Raw genomic sequence first — 24,301 nt, 5'->3', positions numbered from 1 at the left:
CACCTGTGGAAGGTTCTTGCTAATCACAAATCACATATGCACACTGGCCATTCCTGACAAAAATGTTCATGCATAGTTGCATAGTTATGACCTAACCAAGGCAATATTGAAAACAAGAGAAAAATAATGGGAGAATGGAGTGGTCAACCAAACTGTTTAAAATTTCAACCAGGTCTCTCCACCTGTCTATTCTATATATATATTGACTCCTTCTAAACACTCCATGATGAAATTATTTTCCTACGATGACAAGTCACCACTATGTACAGGAGGCACATTTCACTCTAGAAGTATTTCAGACAAATTGCTGGGTGTTCTGTTTGGGCTGGGCTTTTTGTACATCTTCTTGAGCCGAAAAGATACAACCAATCACTAGCTCCAAAGTCAGCAAAAAATACAAGTCAGAATGACTGCACCTTTATTGGCTCTGGTTTGATCTTCAACTAGATGAGCTGCTGGATCATTCCCCCAGAGAGAAAGTGAAATTGAGTCCTCCTGTAAGGTGTTCGATTCACCCTGACAGCAAGTCAGAACCCATTTTCTAAGCTATCCCCCAAACTGTTGCTTTTTTCAATCAAAATAAGTCAAAATAAATGGTAGCTCCTTTTAGTCAGAGCAAGCTGTCTTCTGATTAATAATATAGTTTTTTTTTTAAATCACAGTATTACTTTCTTCCTAATATTTAACATTACTTAATGTAGTTTCCTGCTGTATTTAATAGTAGCATGCTGTTGGATCTACTATTATCTCAGAGCTCAGTGAAGCAAACCTTTGGCTGGCAGACTAGACACAACTCGTTTCATATTCTGAAAGCAAAGAAAACTTCATACAAAAGAGGAGTATTTGGATGGATGTGCCATTACAAGACATACTGATTGGGTGCTACTACAAGCAAACAGAGGGACGGTTGTAAGCCTTGCAAATCATACATCCAGTCAACAGCATAATGCAGTGCACAAGAAGCCATCAAAAACTGAATATACGGGAGGCTTGGCTGAAATACTGTGGAAAAGCAATCACTGTAACTGTACAAAACTTGCTCTCGACATAACATAACATAAAGGCACCATTGATATCTTTCTCATTTTGAAATACTGTAAAAAATTGCTACATATGGCACATAACACATTTTTACATACATATATTTAATTTATAAAAGTTTTTTTTTCCTGTTTTCTATTTGCAGAATTGCTAAAATAAAATAAATTGTTTAATTTAAGGTGGAATACTTTATTATATAAAATAAAGTTTTACAGGTGAATCTATGTGTTTATTTAGGGTTTATACAGCAATAGGGTCTTGGTTAGCAATTACACTAGACAGCCTGGCCTGCAATTCTTCCTGTGTCGAGAAGCGGCCTGCTGGGTTAGTCCTGCTGTCAGCCAGGCGGAAGGCAGGTGCTGCCTCAAGACCGGCTGCCAGGGGGTTCTGTATGCCCAGGAAAGGTGTGTCTTCACCTACTCTTTCGTCTTCCGTTTCACTCTCTGAGTTACTGCTCTGGGAGCTTGTGTTGCTGTCCATTTCCAACCTGTTGGCAATGTGGCCATCGGGCTTGGTTCTTTTGGCCCGCCGGCTACTGGCGAGTTTCTTAACAGGCTCCTGAGCGGGCTCATACTCCTGGGTCGTTTCATACTCCTCATCCTCCACTATCCTCAAGGGGCTAGGGGGAAGGCTGTTACTCTCATGCGCGGGGTTGTGGTGGAAGGAGGTGACCTGTTGAGGGTGGTGGCCATACTTCTTCTCCTGCAGCCTTGGTGGTGTCACGAGAAGCAGAGGTCTCTCTTCTTCCACGAAGGGGCTGACTGCCACGGAGGGCATGGACACCGTCATGCTGGACACGGGTGGAGACATTTCCGAAGGGGGCGATTTGGGGGAGCTTGGCGTGTGGAAATCTACAGGTGACATACGAGCCGGGGTGGTCATGGCTGACACAAACCTGTGTGAGCACAGAATACCCCGCATAAGTGTGGTGGAATAAGAGGCATATAGCAGGGAAGGTAAGGGGACAGAATTCAAGGTACATAATCAGAGAACAAAAAAATTGCTATTCATTGTATACTTTTCCATTTTTACACTAGGAAATTCAGCACCCTTGGAATCTAAAATTATGCAGCCAAGAGTTTCCTCACAGAAGTACATGCAAAGATGAGCTAAATTGCCTAGCTCATCGAAGCTTTTAGGATTTTCAATCTCATCGCGATCTTAATAAAAGCTCGTGAGCCAAGACAAGAGGGCACTAGGTCCTGAAAACCTCTCAGCTTATAAAGACGAAGGCTCAGGGATTTGGAAGGGAAAGAAGTATCACTTAAATACTATACCTTCCTAAAGGCCAAGGGGTCTTAGAGAATGAAGCCCAAATGGGGAATGGAAGAAGATCTAAGATGAGTTGCTGATAGCTGGATCTGCATGCATTTGGATCTGTGTGCCTTGTTTCTCCTTAGCTCAGCTATAAGGTTATGTCTTACGGAAAAAAAAGAGCATAGTAACTCAGATTTATTCCTGACAACAGTGTCATACATTTGTGTGCTTTTAATTTTTTCTATGAAATGCTACTAGTTAACATTCAATTGGCAACTACGCATCCCAGTGTCCAAGACATTCAGAGATCAGCCTGAGAGAACTGCAAGCAGCTACCACCATGGAGTCTGAGTCCATGTCTGCTCTCCCTCTATGCCCAGCCCCACAGCTGCATCAGTCTTTGGTTAACCTTTTGTGACCGCTCCAGGACTGGCTGTCCCATGTTACCTTATGTCATGTTATGTCTGATAATGCTCCTTGAATCTCGTTGTCAGGACACCGAGTGCACTGTTTGTATCACACAATGCTTTTTTCCCCCAGCACGAAAAGGCCTGACTGTTGGCCCTGAGGAAGAGGTGGCTTATTCACGTCTCAGCTTTTGGAAAAACGCTGTGAATGCATAGCACGAAATGACTCTTTTCTTCTCAGTGGCATTCATGGAGACTAATTTGATATGACCTGTGATGACACAGGTCACCATTGTCTGAAGTCTAGCTAACAGAAACAGGAAACTTTCCTGCTTTTCCATGATTCACGTGATATGAATGTGAGACCCAGCTGTGTCTAAAATGGGAAAGTGTCTTGCACATGGAAATATCTGGGACTCGAGTCTTCAGACTTGCTGTTTTGGGGGTACTTAAATTAAGCTCTCTGAGAAATGCTAATCCAAATTCAACCAACACATCAAGGTGATTCATCTTTTCTCTTTATGATCTCTAAGTTCAGGTATATTTTGCAGTCCTAGATAATATCTGGGGTATGCAAGAAAGCCTACCACAGCAGAGAAATGTCAACCTTTGGAGATAAATATCACATGTAGTGATGAAGAAAGATTTCATCCCTAACCTCCTTTTCATGTTTCAAAAAAGATTGAATTAGGATGGATAGACTTCCTTAATACATAAAGATATAATTACATGAACTTAAGATTAATGTTTTAAACCAGTTTTGGAACCTGCCTACTTTTTCATAGATGGGTTTCAGGGAAACCTCTATTTCTGTAAATTCCATAGCACTCTGAAATACCATTTTGGGGGGAAAGCCCTTGAAGAAGTGCTCAGCGGGCTCTGTATGACCTGCAAGCCTCAAGTAGGTCAACCTTTGTCGTAAGTACTTCCCAGTCCATGAATGGAAAGAATCTATCAAGATCACCTGCACCCATGTAACAACCAAATAAGGATGGATTTGGCATTATGTAAACCTTTTGGTAAGTGGAAACAGATTAGACTGAGATGACGATAAAATAAAGTAAAATTTGAAAACAAGCATTTGAAATGCCGATTAGGCATAACTCTCTTCCAGCTTAAGTGAAAATGGATAAAGAGAGTCTACACATTCGATATTCCGATTTAACATCTCTTTCAGTTTACTTTCCTTCATTCTTTATTCTAGTTTTGCTGTAACTCCCCCAACCCAACCCAATCTCCCCAGAAGAAAGCCAAAACATCCTGGAATGAAGGGTCCTATCAAAGGCAATATCTGCTTTGTAAACCACCTGTGAAGACTGCCAGACGCAGCGTACGAGAGATCGATTTATTCATCCCTTCCTGGAATTTCATGAAAGGGATACTCTATGGTGGAATGCAAGCAGTGGTTCCCCCATGACAGTCAGCATGACATAGCCCTCGATTGGATTTATCTGAGGCTGGAAGGTAAGACAGAGTTAGCACAGGAGAACACGTGGCCAGCTCGACCACCATATCAGACTTTGGACAACTGGCAAATTGGAATTATAGGAGGGTCCTTATCAAGCCTTGATGGCATCTCTAATGTTACAACTGAGGACACTGAGACCCTGAGTGGGTCCAAGCCTACGGCCAGAGCTGGGATCTCCAAGTTTGCTGCACCTTCCACATCAAAACATTCCAGCTCTTTAAGAGTCTGTTGCCTCAGCCACTGGGACGATGCGAGAAGCTCAGAAGAAATGAGTTCAGTCAAACAAAAAGATGACTTCATCAACTAGGAGCACTCCTAGAACAGGCCACTGCCGCCCCTTATCCCGATTAGAGCAGATTTCCTTGGGTGAGATGGCAGGTGCTCACGGGGACTCTCTTACTGAGGTTCTCCTCTGCGGTAGCTCTGCCCTTCGGTTTTACCTTTCACTGTGAGGAGAGTCTCGGTAGGAGTCAGGGGTTTCTCTGGCATGCCTGAGGAAGCTGTTACATTCACGAGGGCCTCCTATGCCATTAAGACGTCCTCTTGGGCCCCCAGTTGGGCTGCTGTGCCTACTGTTTTCTACTGATGACATCATGATTACAGAGTGACTTTCCGAAATGATGCTTTCAGTGTGCCCGTTGCTCCAGCTGGGGGAGAAATGTGAGAGGCAATGAGATATTTTTTTTTTAAATTATATGCAAAAATGGAAATGGAAAAAAAGTGACTGTGACAAATATTTCAAATTATTGGTGCCTCAAATCTCACTACAACATTACCTGTCTCCGAATAGAATTGTTGCAAAGATACTTGCTGTAGAAAGGAACTTGATTCAGAATGGCTTTGTAAGGATACAGTTCATTCATTTGTTCTCTCATTCAATAAGTATTTATCAAATGCCACCAAGTATTCTGACAGTCTCTCTCTTTCTTTCTTTTTTTTTTTTTTTTTGAGTGGCTTAGTTTAAAGAAACATTTTGTCCTATGAGTAACATTTGGAAGTCTAGCGTTACTCTTGGTAGAGTGTACCTCAGACAGAGATCAACAGGGCATTTGAGAGTTTAGGGTTCATCTGTTAAACCAATTCTCATGTGCATTACCCAGGGCAATCCAATTATTGGAAGAAGTAAGCTTCGAGGTATTATACAGAATCTAAGACAGACTTTTCCCAATGTGGCGAGTCAGGGAGTAGCAGGGCATGAGTGAAGACAATCTCCAGAATCAGGAATGCCAATCCTGTGACATAGGTACTGTTACCTCTCTTTTGGTAATGGAAAAATGAGGCTCAAATTTACACAGCAATTAAGGTAGAGCCAATTGATGTCTAAAGTCTGTTTATATCCAAAGACCAAACGTCTTCCTGCCACATAAATGCGACCTGTCCCTTTCTTAGGCAGTGATAGCAAAAGGCACGTACAAATATTTATTCTTAGAGAAACACCATGGAACTTTTCTATTCTCATACCTGTGACTAGGAGTCTGGGTGACAGTAGTGGAGTGATGTGCTGTCGAGGTATAGTGACTGGTGGAAAAAGATGTCTCTGCTTCTCTCTCAACAATGTGCTCACTAGAGATGACATTTTTAGATACATATTGCTGGATAAACAAAGAGACACAACTTGAAGATTCATATAAATCAGAACACTAACATTGTCACACACACAAAAATCTATTCCTGTACACATGCTTCATAATAAATTCCATTTTTCCAATGGCCAGATGGCAAACCCTCTCTTGGCTACTCTGGCTTTTACAATAGATGAATGGAGTTAATAAATTACTCTCTCTGGAAGTGCACACGATGTAGGTCCTATAATCACAACTACATTTTATCAGAAAAATACCTATTCTTTCTATTTCATTTCCAATTGATAATGATTAGAATTCAATACAAATATCTGTCCAATATTCATTCCTGTCATGGTTTGAGTGAAACAGAAGCAGAGAGATAGTTTGTCTTTTTGCAAATTTCAAGTTACTAGAAAAAATTTTTAAAACCTCTATATTTCAGATCTACCATTATCTTTCAATTTCCTAATGCCTACATTGCCCTACTTATGTCATCGAAATTTTTATCTTGTTGTTAGTAGTAAGACTAACAAGGCTACTGAGAAATTTGAAGGACTTACAATAGTTGTCAAGGTCACACATTTTCGCAAAGCACATAACATACAGAGGGCCTTATATTTAGTTCAAGTAGACTCTCTTTTATTCCCATCAGCAAACCACAGTGACGATTACTGCCTTCTGTTAGTGAGGAGGCCTACTTTACAGTCGTGTGCTGTTAGTAATTATACCAAATTGAATTAAATAACAGGAGAATAATGTAAAAGAATATTCTTGAATGAAATAGGGCACTTTATAGTCTGATGGACTGTGGACTCTAAAGAACTTGATGCATTCATGGAAACCCAAAAACATACAACTTGAATTATGCTTGAAACGGTAGCTGGTTCTCTTAGTGGAAAGGCTATTCCATGAGGACCCTCCTGGGAAATATAGCTAACTTTCTTTTGGGAAAAGATACATAGTGACCTATTTCTAGTCCCTGTACCATTTCACTCTTGCTTCTTGGGAGGCAATGAAAATAATATATTGAACACTCACTAAATGCCATTCACTAAGTGTTTTATGGAGATAATCTTACTTATTTAATGCTCATGAGAAATCTCTGAAATGAATATAATTTTTAAGACTGTTTTCATAATAAAGAAATAAGGTTGAGAACTTAAAGCCCAAAGTCACACATGTGAGCTGTAACTGGAATCCAGCGAGGCATTCTGCTTCATGTATATCATAACAATATATCATAACATGTGTAGTGACAGATCATAGTGGTAGTGGATGCAGGTATCAATTGTACAGAATATTCTGATAAACACAGTTAGGGGAAGGAAAGCAACAAAGCATGTTAACCTATCAGCGCCTTGCTCCAACCATCTCCTGAGTCGTTGTTACAAGGCTTGCTGGTAGTTTAGTAACCAGCAACTCCACACTTGGGTCTATGATATATCCGCTCCACTCAAAATATATCTTTTTCTATAGGACAGAAAATGGTACTGCAAGATAATCTTCAAGCTTTGTCTACTGAAAAACCCTACATCGGGGGTGCGGAGGGTGGGCACCAACAAGAAGGGTGATGCAGAAATAGAAAAAGCAATATTTTAAAAGCCAGGAGATCTGAGTCCAGCTTAGGCCCTTATCTGTAAAAAAGAGGTTTGGAAGATGATATCTAAACACTCTCCAGAATCTAATATTCTATGATGTAGGTGTACTTAAAAGCCAAGTGCTGGGTAAAGTACAAACAAAACATTTGCATGATTAAGGCTCTACTTCATCTGGAAGGCTGGCCATCACGCAGAAGGAGCCGGCAGCAGCAAGCAGCGTGTTCTCCCGGCTTTGCTACCGAGAGGCGTGATTGATCTGTTACTTGACCTGTCCATGCCCTGATTTCTTCCTTTGCAAATCAGAATCAATAAATCATCAGGCCCTGTGAAGTGCCCCTAATAAAAACAACTCGACAGCCCCTTGCTCATTAATCAGTAATAACTAGAGTAGCCTTCATTTACAAATTATAAAAATAAATAAATAAATAAAAAATTTTTAAAAAATCCTTCTGGTTCTTATAGTATTAATTTTATTATTTTTCTTCGTTTTGTTTTTTTTTTCTCCAGCTATGGTCTCCCTGCAGAACAAATCCAACACTATTCTTCCAACCCCTTCCTGAACACTCTATAAGAGGAAATGTGCTGGTTTTACAGTAACCAAATCCACTTAAAAAAAGGTTCCCATTATTTTCTCCCGGCAAAACCTAGGATTTCTGGAAGCCATGGTGATTAATAGTGGCAGCTAAGAGCCTAAGAGCTTTAGAAAATAAACTTCAAGGAGCCAGAACACAAGAGAGATGCTCAGTTCTTTCCACGGGCCAGAATCAACATACGTTCACCAGCTGCACGTTCTCGGGGGGCGGGTTAGGGTGGTGGGGTCCGTTGGCTATGTTCACCATGTTGTTGCGTTCAGAACGAAGACTCTGCCGAAGCCGGTCATGGAGCTTTTTCCGCTGTTTCCTGGATATGAAAAAGGCAGCATTTCTTAGTAAGGCGAAAACTTTATTCCAGCAATACCGATGAGTAACTCAAGGCAGTGGATTGGTGGTGAGGACAAGGGGTGGCGCATGAGCCACTCCAGCCCAGCGTAAGTGGGGTCACACATCCTCAGCAAATGGATTTGAGAGGCTGTATGGGATTCTTCCAGAAATTTAGTTCTTTTACTGAGGGACAAGGAAAAAGAAAAAAAAAGAAATGGATGAGTTGATATTTGGCTAAAATTCCACCTTTCCTATCAACCCATCTTTGCCTAAATCTCACAGATGGTCTTTCGTCTCAAACAGCAATTTGTGCTGTAGAGTTGGTACGGCTGACTGCATTTACAGTTTCTCCTGTGGGCCTCTTAAGAAAATAAGCTTAGTTTTCAATTGTACATTCCACACAGTTGGTGTGTGTTCATGTGACATGTGTATATGAGTGAGAATGTGGACAGATTTTGCCAGTAGGCTTTGGCACTGTTGTAACACGATACTACTCTCGTAATGCTTTGGTATAACTAGGTAATGAACATTGAGATGGAATCACGGGGTTGATTCCGTGAAGGCCTATCTCCACCACTTACTCAGTTCTGGCAACACAATAAATCATGGGGTATTAAGAAAACACAATCCTGACCCTTGATTTTGTGGCATAAAAGTATATTGTTTTTGTTTCTCTATGCAACATTTAGAATATGATAATATTCCCATGGCTGGTTTTGGCAAGAGAATACTATGAAGCAAAAATACAAAAAAAAAAAAAAAAAAAAAAAAAAGAAAAGAAAAAAAAAAGCTGTTAATTTAGCATTATTCAGACTAGAAATAGAAGTTATATGTAGAAGAGAAAAGTGAAGGGCATTCGTGTCATATAGTATTTGTTAATATGGACCACACTTAAAGGACCAAATGTAGTGAACACAAATCTATTTTATTTTATTTTATTTTTTAAAGATGACCGGTAAGGGGATCTCAACCCTTGGCTTGGTGTTGTCAGCACCACGCTCAGCCAGTGAGCAAACCGGCCATCCCTATATAGGATCCGAACCCTTGGCCTTGGTGTTATCAGCACCGCACTCTACCGAGTGAGCCACGGGCCGGCCTAACACAAATCTATTTTAATGTTTTCTATTTTATTCTTTCAATGTAAGTTTTGCTTTATTTTCCTCCCAGTAAATTCCTTTTGTACACCTCATACTTTGAGAGCATTCAGACCGGGCACTTAATTAGGTAAGACTGAGACATAATCACTGTAACTTTCAGGAAACTGCATTTCAGACACCACCAACCATTTCTTTTATCTCCTTGGTTTGAGTGCAAAGTGGACTTGTCCTGTGTGGTGACACACCAAGCGCACCTTTGGCACTGGCCAGCTCCTGCAAGTCTGGTGCCCACACCCACACATGCATGCGTGCTCCTGGGCCTCCCTACAAGCCTGTCCATCTCTGACCTTTTACCCACGCACAGGGCTGTGCTCACTTATCAGAAATGTTCTGTGCACCTTCACACAAACAATAAAAGCTTTCTCACATATATCATTAGGAAAAGTCCTCGAAATGGATTATTCAGAGGAAAAAAAAATAAGGGGAAAAAAAGTTCCACCCCTGCCCTTTTTTTTCTTCCAAGACTAGGCTGTTGAGCCCGGCTTCCACAGAGGCCTGGCCGTCTAAGCCATCTTGACACTAAGGGGAGGGAAAGGCGTGGAAGAGGAAGGTTTACTTGGTTTTGCAGTAGGCCACCACACACATGATGCCGACCACTAGCAGAGCGATGCAGATGCCCGTTATGGTCAGCACTCTCTTCTGGTAGAGCTCCTCCGCTTCTGGAAAGGGAGGAGGACAGATGTCACCAAACGTCACTTACACTCGCCAGGGCTCATTACAACCAAACAGTTGGCATGCTCATGACATTGTCCATGTACACAAGAAAATAAATGCATGACAATGCTTTACATCTACAGACATAATTACGGTACAACACACTCTGCACTATGCTTTGTACATAAATAACAAAGGCAGCAGGGGCCATTTAAAGTAAAAATATTATACTCTAAAATTACTCTAATTATAAGATATCAATATATATATGCGATACTAAACTATCAAATCATAAATATTGATTATAAAATAAATACTTGGTTAAAACTGTAGTTTTTATTTTTAAAATATCCCGTGCAAAATAATAATAAATAAATAAACATCTCTTGCAAAGACAACAGGAATTGACATCCAAAAAGGAGCTTAGATTGCTACCACTGGGACCCTCCCTTTCTCCCCTCTCCAACCCCCCTGCTCCAGCCTTTTGCATTTTCCAGCTATTTTACATCATCACTTTGTATCCAGTGGTCTTTACAAAGAGCCATTTCTAACTGAAAAATTATTAAATTCAAAGACATTTGCAGACATAAACTTGGCTTGTAGTTAGCAAGTAAACTGAAGCAGGGTCCCTATGATTTAACAATAAAATGTGAAACATAAGGAACTACACAATGTGTAGTAACAAGGCACTGTATCAGAGAAAATCTGAAGTAATGGGTAGGATAGTCCTGGGCCAAAATAAAGATTTGTCTTCTGAAGGACAATTTTTATTACTTCACCAACTGTACTTAGAGAATGAATTTATTTGTGCAAAGAAGCAACTAGCACAAATGATGAGTGATTTGGAATAGATTGAACATTCCTACACATTGGCCAACTTGACAAATTAGCTAATGTACATTATACTAAGGAAGAGTGATGCTTAGACTTTTGAACTAAAGGTACTACCCTACCTCAAAGGCAGGTTATCTAATTCATGGAAGTTTTTCTATTTGCAAATCAGTTTCTTTCGGGAGTAATTTGATTATACTAAGGTAGGTCAGATTCTTAAGATTTGATGATTTAATGGGGACCCCAGTCCCTTAGGATCTGAGCTTCCAACCAGTCTAAATATATTCATTGGAAGATTTTCCCACTTTCACTCAGAAAGAGAACTCAATGGTACACAACAAGCAGAATGAACTGTGTAGTTGCCATTATGATTAATAAACTGGTCAAGAACTGGGGAGTACTGAACAAATGAAGCTGTCTTATCTGGACATCGACAAGGGGCCCTCAAAGAATATTTCCATCTTCTATCCCCAGTCTCAGCAACTACACCATTTTTTCTTTTGAGAGAGGGCAACTCACAGGAAGTTTTCTTGAAATGAAAAAAGTAAATTTTAATTTCTATGATACAGTGAACCTTATCATTAAACAAAATATTTCCTACAAGCCGAGCCCATGATAACCAAATTCCAGTCAACAGGTCAAGAACATGGTCAAGTCAAATTAATATAGTACTGATTATTAACAGGAGGAGAAAGAATAAAAGTCAGTGGGTAAAAGACTAGAATGCTGCATAGATTACACGAAAACAAACCAAAAGGGTTGAAAGTGGAAAGGAAAAACAAACAAAGAAGACAGACAGACTGACAGAATGACAGAGAGAGCAAGGAAGTAAAGTAGAAAAGAAGGTTAAAAGTTAAGGAGCCATCTGGAGTCCCTGGCACAGCATGCCTAATACTAAGGGAGGAAAAATAAATAAATAAAAGAAAACCAGAAGGAGGAAGTGCTTGGGCAGGGAGAAGAGGCAGGTGCAGGGTTGGAAGGGTCGTCCCATACAGCATAACTCCTAACCTAGGCTGGCCGTCGTGTGGAAGCCACGATTAGGAAGCAAAGCAGCTGGTGCATTGTGGTGAAACAATGCACCAGGAGACATAGAGTTGGTGGCATGGATTTTTGTGCAGCAAAAGTCAAATGAGGACATGGAACGTGAGTGCTTACATGTTAATAGCTTGTGTCTGCTGCCTCCCCTCCCCCATCGCCACAGGACAGGGAATTCATCTGTATCAGGTGTTATCTGTGAGCTGATGCCAGTGGAGCCTCCCTTCTTGATCTTGGCTGCTTGGCTAGCTTTTAGCATCTATACTAAGAAGTAGGGGTGTCCCCACAGTCCTTCTCCATGGGACAGGACACACGGAGCAGGGCTCCTTGGCTCTGATTAAGAGCTGGTTAAGAAACAGGAGTGCTGCTGCCAAGACAAGGCAGGCCCCGCTTTATACCCTCCTCTTTTGCTCACTCTATTTTTATCCTCTTTTAAAATGGTAAGGCCTTGGTTGCACTTTTTCACTCATCTCTTGACATTCTATTTTTAGGAAAAGCTGGGAAACTGCTTCTGCAAACTTCAAAAATGGGGACACGGAAGAGGGCTAAACAGGTAAAGAAGGCGTGGCGTGTGCTCTCAGGGACTCTCTGGAAGGTTCCTTTCGGTTCCTGCTACTGATAGAAGAATGGACTGGCTTGAGTTTGGGAGCGTGGGATGGGATGGCTAGCCCATTCTTCCTTTGCTATGTAGGAAGACGAAGATTTTCCAGTAACATGATTATTTATGGGAATAAAAAGGTAGTTCAATAAAGGCCAAAGGGTGATACAAAAATACTAAAATGAACCGATTAAAGCCAAGGTCCATAGAGTACAGATATGGGATTCAAATTCTGTATTCACATCAGTATCTACTAAATGCACTACAAATTTCTCATCTAAATTTCTATTGGATGTTTTCATTTTTTGCTAGATCAGGTGACCTCACGATATCAATGTGTTAAAGGAAAAATACTTGATAAACAATACTGTAAGCAGTGGGGTCCTTCGGCCCCCTTCTTCCCTCATGATTATTATTTTTCTTGTATGACAGGGTTCAAAGGGCAAGAGCAAATTAGAGACAGTGCTAAAAATAAGAATCAATCAGTGCAGTTGGTGGGTCTGTCTCAATGAGTGAAAATGGTCTGAGTCTTTACGGTTTGGCTGGAATACAGCGTCCAGATCAACCACAATTTTCAGCCTGATCTGGCCTGGCCAAGAGACAGAGCCCTTGTCTTTCCCAGTTTTAATTGACCTTTGAAGTCTGATTTTAAGGACACAGTCACTGGTTCAGCACACTGGCCAGCCTGGAACTGCAGCGCCTCTGGAAAGTGTGCCTTTTAGAGGTGTGCAGACACCTGCACACAGTGTCTCTACTAACCCTTAAAAGATCCTGCTGAGGGAAAACTTGTATATTGGGACTGTACTGTACTTAATAGTTTGAGGTCAGACCCTAAAGCTATACAGCGGGAAATCAACTATGAGAGATAAAGTGGTAGGAGCGGTGGTGGAATTTTTTCCCTCCCTGGAGGAAAGACCAATAGGCCTTTTCAGAAGGGGGACAACTTCTGTGCTGAGGGATGTAGCCCCAACAGGTCCGCAAATGGAAGACGTGTCCCTAGCGATGCTTGCGCTCGCTTCCCCTCGCAGACCTCACTCGTGTGAGATGTTCTCTGCTGTCCAAAGGCCCATTCACATACGTTTGGGAGTCTTCTCATCAAATGAGTAGTTTTCTCCTGGAATTTTTGGGGGGAGGAATTAGCAATTAATTGAGCTTCTATCCCTGTGACTGCTAGAGCTTGCAACTGTTTCATTTTCCACAAATGATGGAATGAACATTAGGTGCAGACTGTCATGTTATCATCCAAAGGACAGCAGCAGCTGTAGGGTGACCTCGCTGCATGATGTCACTGAAACAAGCTGGATGGGGAGCAGATATTCTGTTAATCAGGACTTTGCACTGTTGACCCAAGGCTATGCTCCATGACCGCATGCAGCATTCAGACATCCAGGATGGCTTGGCTCTGCAGAGTCTCTTGAAAGGTAGCACAGCTTCCTACCCCCGCTGGAACTGGCCTTTCTCCCAACTACGAGGGTACTTCAGAAAGTACATGGAAAAACAGAATTAAAAGATAATACAAATCTTTCCATAGACATTTTCAAGTACCCTTGTATTCAGGATGAAGGCCTTCAGAAGGCGTATGCCCAAATTTCATATGCTCCTAGGAGACTTTTTTTATGTTTACAGTGTGAAAATTTCTATTTGATTACTCGTACGGATAGTCTTAATGACTCAAATTTAATTCCATTAGCAGTGGAATTTCCACCTAAAATAGCATGAGACTCTTTCTTTCTGTTTTCTATTTCCTTGCCCTTAAGATAATGAAGTTGACTGGAGTCATGCTTGAATAGCTCCAGAAAATCTGAGTAATTCAAGTCTGCGCACATAAATATTGTGTTGTAATGTTAGGGCTTTCTACATTACTATATTAAATAGATGATTTTTACATTGCATGTCAAACTTCCATCAGTCTAGGATGTGATGTGTTTTTTGAGTGGATGCACTTTAAACTTTTATTCTCAGACTCCTGGTTTGATTTCTCCTGTAGGCATATGCACCACTCTGACTTACCCTGGGTTTTATATAAGAGCATAGCCAGACCCAATCAGTGGGTCAAGCAATGTGGGATATATATGAATTTGCGGCCCGTGAGATGATTTTAAACTAAGTGAAGAAAGCTTGGGATTCTAAAAGCTGCTGCACTCAGGAATATTTCAGTAAACTAATCATAGTTTGAAAGCAGAGAAATCATTGTTATAGCTGTATGATCCCTTCTAAAGGAAAAGGAAATTAGTTAGGAACTGAAAGTTAAGAGTAGAAAGAGAAAAAGAGTTCAGCTCATAGGCTCTAAATTCTGCAGGCTAAAAGGAATGATGATTGGTCCATACCCATAAATTCAATCCCAAGATGCTCTGCCAATGCAGAAAGTTGACAAAAAAAAGAAAGAAAGGGAAAAAGTTTAGGAAAAGAGCATTACACTGCACTCCAAAACACATTACACACGACTATTACGGTTCTCTTGCGTGCACACTGAACAGAACAAGTGGTGGGCAGTTAAGCAAGCAGTGCTCAGGTACGCCTCCCTGAGTCCACAGAGGGAACTTCTCTTTTGGAGTGTGCAAATACCAGCACACCAAGTCTTTATTAACCCTTAAAAGACCTTACTGAGGGAGAAGTTTTGTAGCTAAACTATGTACTACTTCATTGTTTGGAAATAAAAATATTATTTTTATAATTAGAAAAGGCACTTGATATTACTTCATTCTTTTTTTTTTTTTTTTAAGTCAGAAGCAAAGTTCCAAGGAGGTGAAATGTTTTAACCCAAAGACACACAGTGGCAGAGTCAGGAATAGAAGCCAAGAGGGTAAGAATTTGGATTTATATTTTTCATTGTTTGTGGATACTTATGCTCTTATATATCTTGTTTTTTGGTTATTTATTTAGCTGTCTCTCCTTTTCTTCTCTAAACCTTCCAGTTTCTCCATCATTTATGTAACAGGTCTCATTCATGGAAAGCAACAAACGCTTCAGTCCAAAAAACCCAGACAGGGACTTAGGACACTAGAATTGCTTCCAGATTTTTTATATAATTTCTGTGCGGCATAGGACAACTCTCTGCTTCACTTTTTCCAACTGTAAAAAAGAATTTTTTTTTAAAGGGGTATACAGGTCCTGAGGTCTTTAATTTTATTACTCCTTCAAATAACAGCCAGCCAGCCAGACCCTCTCTCCATGGCGCTGAGGTCCAGTGGGCACAGGCACCAAAAGGGTCTGCGGGGCTGCCCAGGGAAGGAGGTGCAGAAGCGTGAGCCCACAGCCAGCAATCCTGGCAGCTCTGGCTCGAAGACCCCAGTGTTGCGGGACTAGCAGAGTCCACACCAGCTCCAATGAGGAAATGGGGAAAACGGGGCAAAAATAACCCCAAAAACCAAACAAACAAAAACCCTCCAGGAATGACAATTTTCATTCTTGAAACAAAAATTGATAATCAAGTTTCATCATTAGGACTCGCCTCATCCGTGTGTGTGGTGGTGGAGAGACAGGGGGAAGGAGAGACAATATGAACTGAAGTCTGTATTTTCTTCCCTAATGACTGATTTGAGAGATAGCAAGGCGATCCAATGATATGGCAAGGCATCTCTGAAATTTGAAAAACAGTGGTGGAGGAGGTTTCTCTGACAAAAACATCGTTTTGGGCACGAAAAAAGTACCCCCTATAGAGAGGGGAAGGTAGGAGGTAAGAGCACTGGGACTGTCCTGGTTTCATGTCCCGCCTCTGCCATTTACCTGTACAGTGACTTTGGACAAGTTAAATTCTCATTGACAAAATGCTGCTGATACTTACACATGCCTCACAGGGTGACCCTGTGGAATAAAGGAGACAAGAAATATGTGGCCAATAGCAAAAGGGGTTTACAACTTGGGTGACACATACATCTGGAGATGTACTGGGGCCACTGGCTGCATTCAGGTTCACTTTTGGTTAAGTTCATGGCCATGAAAACTCTAAAAGCTCCTGAGATAATTTAAAACTTAGAAACTTGCCACTCTTTAAGGAAATGAAGCTTACCAGATTTATGTGTGTGTGAGTGTGTGTGTGTGTGTGTGTGCGCGTGTGTATGCATGTATGTGTGCACGCGTATGTGTGAGTGAGTGTGTGTGTGTGTGTGTGTGTGTGTGTGTATAAATAGGACAATGGGTAACAATCATGAGTCAAGTTTCTTCTGCCTTGGGTCCAGTGTACTGAGACCAATATCCTAAATTTTTCATAAATTAAAAGCTAGGAGATTTAAGGTTAATTTAGTTGCACAATGTTCACAAAAAATTATTTAAATCCAAACAAATTTCTCATATCTCTTGCCTCTGTGCAACATTGATTTGTCAAACTGACATTTTTCCCCATTTGATTTCTTCATATAAACTTTGGAATGTCAAAGTGAAAAAATTCATTTTCTAAGGAAGTTGATAATAAATTTCCTTACTCATTTCCATGAGGATGTGACCCAATTTTTCTTCCTAGAATCCCTTCTATATCTTGACTTTTCCTCCTACCAGTCAGTAATAATTTAAGGGTTGAAATCAAGAAATATCTATAGAAACTCTTGCTAGAGAATCATTATTCTATGCCTACATGAACACTGCTAATGATCTATGTTAGTTGCATAGGAAGCTTGGTTAAATCTTCAATAAAATTAGTAGCATGCTCATGCATACATATTACTGCATTTACAGTTTTGTAGGTAAGTCTGTGAGCCTAACTATAATTTCATTTCATGGGAAGTCATTCATATCAGGCAGCTCCAATTTCAAATAATTCAATGGGAAATTGGTACTTAAAATTGGAATCTCTTCTGGCTATAAGCCCTAACAAGGAAACAAGCAGAGGAAACACACATCAGTCATTCTAGACATGGAGCAAGTACTGCTCTAATTTATTTTTACTATTGGCAGCTACATTTCTTTCATTGTGAGTCAAAAAAAGCAGAACACACAAACACTTTTCATGTTATGAAGAGGTTATCACTTTCTGTCTATTCTATTTAGTCTAGTGTTGGCTTAGGCTCACTATGTATCCCATATTTCCTACTGAACTGCTGTCTAGCCACTACATTTCTCAAATTAAATTAATAATTCAAAAACACAATGGTTACTGTAAACAATTTAGTTTCCTTTTCTGCATGTGATTTCCTGCTGTGCCCTAAGCAATATAAAAAATTAATTTAAATCTAAGAGTCTTCAGGAACTATTAAATATTGACTCACGAATCCTTTGCCTTAGGATTTTAATTGCTTGAAGAAAACTGATTAACCTGGAGCTTAATTTCAATTTTCAACTGTTTTAGAGAAAAGAACAATAAACAACTTTCTTTTACCATAATTTTACATCCATGTAATTACGGTTTCTGCTAAAATTTGAAGATATTCAGGATTTTACCCTTCAACATCTCGGGCCTGCTTATGCAAATAATCTCAAACACTTATGTGTAATCTTGACTTTCTGCATCTCTGAGATTTCTAAAGGAGTTCTATCAATGGCAGTTTTAAATGAGACCAATTCAGGGTCCGACGTTTAATTTTAGACTTACCTTTATAAAGTGCAGATACTTTTTTTCCTCATATACCAATCCATAGTGCCACTGAGCCCTTTGAAATGTAACAGGAGCCTTTTTATCCTTACTCGCATAAACACTCACAAACACACACACACAGTAAAATCTCACTGACATTCGGTGGGAATTTCTGACCATTTTATCATAGCTGGAGTGTTCCCTTGTTCCACTGTTAGCAATATACACGTTTAAGTAAATAATTTAAGCAAGTTTTTAAAGCATTTTTAAAAATTCATGCAAATAACTGATGTAGTAGTAACCTATGATTCAAAATTACTTTAAAGGATATCTACTAAGTTTACTCATTTTGAGAACGTGCCTAAAAGTTCTAAAATTGTACTATTTTAAAATATTCTGTAATTTGAGCTATTCTATAACAAGGTCCTATTATACATTAGTTTATACATGACATACTTGCTCCATATTGCCTATAAGCCCCGAAACTCTGAATGCTTTTCCTTTTCCCTTCATAAAGTTTATAAATTGGTTACGGATTGCCTGTACACACACACACACACACACACACACACACACACACACACACACACACACACACACACACACACACACACACACACACACACACACACACACACACACACACACACACACACACACACACACACACACACACACACACACACACACCACATATTGATGAACACGGTCCTTTCAGCTAGGAATTCTTTGTCAAGATAGGTCAAATTTGAAGTGGACTAACCTTGACAATATTTTCCTAGAAAGTATTATAAAAATAAGGTTTTATTTCAAGGCAAATGTCTGCCTTACAAAACATACATTTGTTCCTTTCTTTCATATTTTAAATAAGTTTTTCAAATCAATCAATGCCCCACAGGACACTCTGACCAGAATCACTGTATAATGTAAGTTATTCGTTACTAAACATTTACAAAAACTGTACATTCTTTTAGAATGCTATTCTTCAACTGAAAATGTGGCTTGGTAAGTTTTAAATGTTTCTCTTTGAAGCTGAGGACTAACCTTTTCCTTTAAAATTTATGACTACAAACAACAATTAAAATTTAAAATGACCACCGTGGCAATATTTTCTATCCTTTTTTTTCAGCCTTCATTGGTACTTGAATATAAAGTTCTTAGAACAGCAAACATTTATTTTACTGTCTTCTATGGAGGAGTTTGCAGAGATAAAAATGTAGAATTTAAGACACAGAGGTTAGAAAATTAATTCTGGGTAAGACAAGTCTGGAAAACAGTTTCTGATTGGAAGCTCCTGCTTTTCCAGACGTGAGGCATCACTGAGGCCCAGTCATTCCTTAGTCTGTTCATAAATGTGCTTCAAATCAATCTTCTTAAATCTGGTTAGACATGAATGTTGCTTTCCTGGATGTCTTCCAAAAGTATCACTGAAAGCTAGTTACGAATGAAATTATTTAAGGAATCCCACTCTGAACTTCACAAATACATAAGGCTATTTTTAAACGATATCTCATGAAAGAGAAAATGGTCTAAAAGAGAAGTTGAAAACATTTTCTCTGGTTACTACTGTCGGATACAACCGCATTATTATTCTGGGAAATATCTTCATTTTTAACGCTTTTCTTTATATAGTGGCCCAACGTTGCCTTTAATGCACAATGAAACTCTATGTAATACCAATCATTTAAATATAACTTAAGTGTTCGGAATTTTCATTAAATTCTAAAATATAATTTTACTGTATTTATAGAGTCACATGTTAAATCTGTTATTTGAATACAAACATACATTTTTTAAAAAATGACTTTAACGTATTAATTAAAATTCTATTTTTTCCCTTCTATTTTTACTTTCTATCCTATCTACTTTTAAAAAACAAATCTGTAACTATGGAGAGAAAAAAATCTACCCACTAAATGCAAATTATTTAAAGATTCGTGAATAAAGTGAAAACTGTGTTTGAAATTTAGCAAAGCCAATTTACCAGTTTTTCACAACAGAACATGGCCTAGGATGTAATCTTTGATATGTAGCCTTCTGTAAATACATAATAAGTACCACCTCACTGAATGAACGATTAAATATTATAGGTCTAATCTCCCCATAATGCATTATAACACTTATTTTGATAACTTCTATGACTGTTACCATGGGGTACAGAACCGTATTCTTTGCATACATATGAACAAGCAGAACCGTATTCTTTGCTTGCATAAGAACAAGGGTAAATCTCTGATTCTTTTAGGGCTCCTGAATGACTAGCTGGTATCACTGCTTCTTATGTTAGGTGAATCTGAACTGCAATAAGCTATGTGAACATTTTTCAGGGTGAGCAATTGACAATCTAAATCAGGGTTGACAGATCCAGCCCACCGCTTACTTTTGTAAATAAAGATTTAATGGAACACAGCCATGCACAGCAGTATATGCACTGTCTATGGCTGCTTTCACGCACCAATGGTGGAGTTGAGTAGCTGTGACAGTGCTGGTATCACCATAAACCCTAAATTATTTGCTATCTTAACCTTTAAGAAAAAAATTGCCAAGCTTTGATCTAAATGGATAACTACATAGAATTCATTTTAAACACAATGTTTTGAAAGCTGCAGAATCAAAAACCGTCATCCCAGTTCACAATAGAAGGACAAATACATAGTTTAGTTATCCATGCAATTAGATACAACGTGAACTGGGTCTTTTAGAAACGATGTTCAAAACTTCATGAAGCCACAGAAATCCATAAGAATTTCCCAGCTTTGCATTAAAAATATATATATATATCCTAGAGTTGAACTGTTACGTTTCAAAGTAAGTAATAAATACTTTTGAAAATAACAGTAACTATTTTCTCCTAAAATTACCTTTGAAACTGACATAAAGAAATGCTAAGATAATTATACGATTGTTTAAACAAGCCCTAAATTACTTGTTGCCTAAGTAACATAAATAGAAGCCAGGATATCTCATTTGCTGTGAAATGTTTGTTTTTAATTTTCCTACTCAGTGCTTTTTTAAAATACCTAAATGCAGCTGTTTGGTTAATGAAGAGAAACACCTGAACTCTTTTTATTACGTTTATTTGTTATAAATAACACATTCTGAATCCAAATTAACTTACCATCATTTCAAGCGCATACTGGTTACAACTTAGTTAACACCCTTTCAGAGTGTTGTCATTGTATAAAGAAGTGGGACTGTTAAGTGAAGTGATTTTATTTTATCAATAAAAGTGAGACTTTTAAATACCTTTATTATGATTTCACTGCTTGATATTGACTATCGATTTGCATCCCATTATTTGATATCCATTTCAGAAACATCTCGAGCCTCACACACCTATTGGTATCTCAGAGCCAACTAGTCACGAACAGAAGAAGTAATACAGTGGCTTTTGTTAATGTTCTCATGCGACAGGCAGAGGCAGTCAGTATTAGACCTGGTAAAACACGTCTAGCTCTAGGTGGAGTCTGAGGGGAGCTGCAGCCACAAGAAAGCAGCACCGACTGAACATGCTCCTACTCAGGCAGAGACAGAAAGGGAGTGGACGTACTGTAGAAGCTGGCCATTACGTAGTTTTGGCAGCGATCACCAGTAAACTCATTTGGGCACCTGAGAGAAGAAACAAAAAACAATGGTAGAAAAAACAGAGAAAAAGAGGAGAGGTGAATATATGCTAGAAAGAAGCTCCTCGGTGTCATTTGACAGCACTTGGTGGGTTCACTCTCAGGAACTGACTCTTTGTCCCAATCATGGCTTTCAGACTCTGGCATTTCCCCCAAATGGTTAAAAATTTGGACAAAATGCAGTTCTCGAGTTTTATGACAAAAAAGATCCCAGCATTTTAAGTGACTGCTTTCTTTCAAAGGGAGCCACTTAAAATGAAGTCTGGCGTTTTATTCGTCTCCGTTTTGCCTTTGACAGGTTTGGTCAAATGTGCCGGGAGGAAATGTTTTTGGTTGGTGTGCCTGCCATGGTGGACAGCATCGTGGGCCATCCTGATGGGCCATTCTTTTAAATCCAGGACTTTGGGACCCACATTGAGAGACAGTTAGACCAGGCCACATTGAGTGGGTTTATGCCCTGAGTGGTTAAAACCATAATTACAACAAAAAGAATCAGTTACAACTGAGCTGTAAAAGCACCAAGTGGTAGTGATTGTTGCTGTAGTTTGGGGGAGAAAACAAATTTCAGATTATTTTAACATACTTTCTTGGTTTTGGACTTTCATGGGCACATTCTCAGTACATCTTGCTCCAGTGAATCCAGGTTGGCACCTAGAGGGCAAAAATGTGATAAGCCATAGAATGCTACAGACACTGAACTTTCAGACTGGCAATTTTCCTCCTATGGAATATGGAGATTCCTAAAAATGAGCTGGTACTGAATAACATAAAAAAAGACAAAGACAAAACATTTAGAAAACCATGTCCCATTACAACTGCTGGTTATAGATATTTTTTTGTTGTTTGCTTCAGTCTTCAAAGGATTGGTTAATTGAAATTTAACTAGAGTGAAGTTGAAAAGTTGAATAGGAGTGGCAAGGTGTGGGCAGCTGTCATTTTCCCTCTGGCATTAGTTTATATGCCACTAATTGTTGATTCTTACTATGTTAAAACATGGGTTTTGATAAGGGGTTACATGGTTCCATCTATATCTTTCATTATTAAATGATCTCGAACATTTTCTTTTATATACACCCAATTTAGTACTTGTTTCATAAGTATTTTATAAGTTATAAGTTAAATCACCAACAACAGAAGTTAAGCACTTTCACACTCCAGTGATTACTGACAAGAAAAACTACATTCCTTGTTTTTAAAAAAAATGTTACAAATTAAGTCTCATTATTAGTGTTGAAATACAGATAGTAGAAGCAGATTTTTATTAGTACAAATACATTTTTAAATTTAGAAAGTTATTCTTCTACAGATATACTTAATAGATGTAATCTTGCATTCAAGATAAAACTCTTTTGAAATTGAGTAAAATTTATATTTTATTCACTCACACATTCCTATCAAAATTCTAGAATCTCAGTGTAATATCAAGATATAACATTATTGAAATGCAATGGAGCTGTGCTTTATAATTGCTGTTTTTGTTGTTGTTACTCTAGTAACTAAAGCATTTTAGACTGGATTCATTTTAGCCGATACCATGCTGTAATAAATAGGGCCATTGAAAGGTTCCAGAACACAGATATACTTCCAGATGGAAAGATCTTCATCTGAATGCTCAAAACCCATAGCCATAATTGTTATTAATAGTTCACCTATACAATAACCATCATGCAAGTCACCTAACATAATTTAGCTCTGATAGTACATACCTAGTGATTTTCATACAACCCTTTCTTCTCCAGAGTAAATAAGATAAACACTATCTTTTTTGGCATCAAATAAATATGAATAAAACTATTCCTTTTTACTAATATAGGAGTGATTTCTTGTCATTTCCCTTCAAGCCAAAGTCAATGCCAAAAAATGTTATCAAGTGATTTGGTACATGTAATCCTCCTTCTTATGAAGAATACTAGTGGTTTCAAATTTTTTGCCTCATGAGTACTTGTGTAAACTTACAGTATAATTACAATCATTAACAATAATATCAGTAAGCTTAAACAAACATCTTATATTGATATAGCCCTTTTGAATCTTCAAAACACCTTCATATAAATGAACTAATTTTTGTTTAGAATATTTTTGCTGCACGAAATAGAGGAAGATCTACCAAGAGAAATACATGAATAGAATTATAACCTGTGAGGTTGGGTCATTTCTCATGAAGATGTCATTCACATGCTTTAATAAGAATGCCTTCAAGATATATGAGAAAAATATACAGAAATTTTTTTTCCATATAACTTACTTGGCAAAATAATTTCTGAAGTAAATGGGACTTTTATTTCTGAACCAGGACTTATAAATGCATATAGACATACCCTATAATTAGGCAGGTAATTGCAGAATTAAGGATATATTCATTAATGACCACTTCATTTTACCTGTTTGCATTCTTGATAAAAACCAAAATTCTCATATTGAGCACAAAAGAATTCACACAAAGAACAAGGTATAAGATCTGTGAATACTCTGTGTGTGTGTGTGAGAGAGAGAGAGACAGAGAGAAACACAAACAACCTGAGGCAAGAAATGCCCTTATTTAAGGTAACAAATAGTGGGGAAGTCATGAGTTCCTTAAGAGAAAGAATGCATTTATTAGGAAATTATCATTTGGGCATCTTACAACCAGTTCTGCAATCAG

The 24,301-nt window shown here is 38.8% G+C and overlaps 1 protein-coding gene across 8 annotated transcripts in view; it reads right to left on the bottom strand.

Moving 5' to 3' along the window:
- Positions 1-1,261: 1,261 nt before the first annotated feature.
- Positions 1,262-24,301, bottom strand: part of NRG1 (neuregulin 1) — a 994,199-nt gene continuing 971,159 nt past the window's right edge. For 3 of the 8 annotated variants that reach the window (XM_063076432.1, XM_063076435.1, XM_063076433.1), the window contains 7 exons: positions 21,588-21,646; positions 14,859-14,882; positions 9,970-10,072; positions 8,110-8,236; positions 5,635-5,765; positions 4,614-4,820; positions 1,262-1,936 (listed from right to left, as the gene is read on the bottom strand). In XM_063076432.1, coding sequence (XP_062932502.1) covers positions 1,282-1,936; positions 4,614-4,820; positions 5,635-5,765; positions 8,110-8,236; positions 9,970-10,072; positions 14,859-14,882; positions 21,588-21,646 — 1,306 coding nt within the window. In that variant the 3' untranslated portion in view covers positions 1,262-1,281. Of the gene's footprint in view, positions 1,937-2,339; positions 2,461-4,613; positions 4,821-5,634; positions 5,766-8,109; positions 8,237-9,969; positions 10,073-14,858; positions 14,883-21,552; positions 21,647-22,243; positions 22,312-24,301 lie in introns of those variants that run through there. The other 5 variants (XM_063076434.1, XM_063076438.1, XM_063076437.1 and 2 more) reach the window with 4 other exon arrangements.

The sequence above is a fragment of the Cynocephalus volans genome, chromosome 13 (genome assembly GCF_027409185.1).
Source record: "Cynocephalus volans isolate mCynVol1 chromosome 13, mCynVol1.pri, whole genome shotgun sequence".
Taxonomy (NCBI): Eukaryota; Metazoa; Chordata; class Mammalia; order Dermoptera; family Cynocephalidae; genus Cynocephalus; species Cynocephalus volans.
Note: the sequence above shows the minus strand (reverse complement) of the source record. Positions and strands in the feature narration are given on the sequence as shown.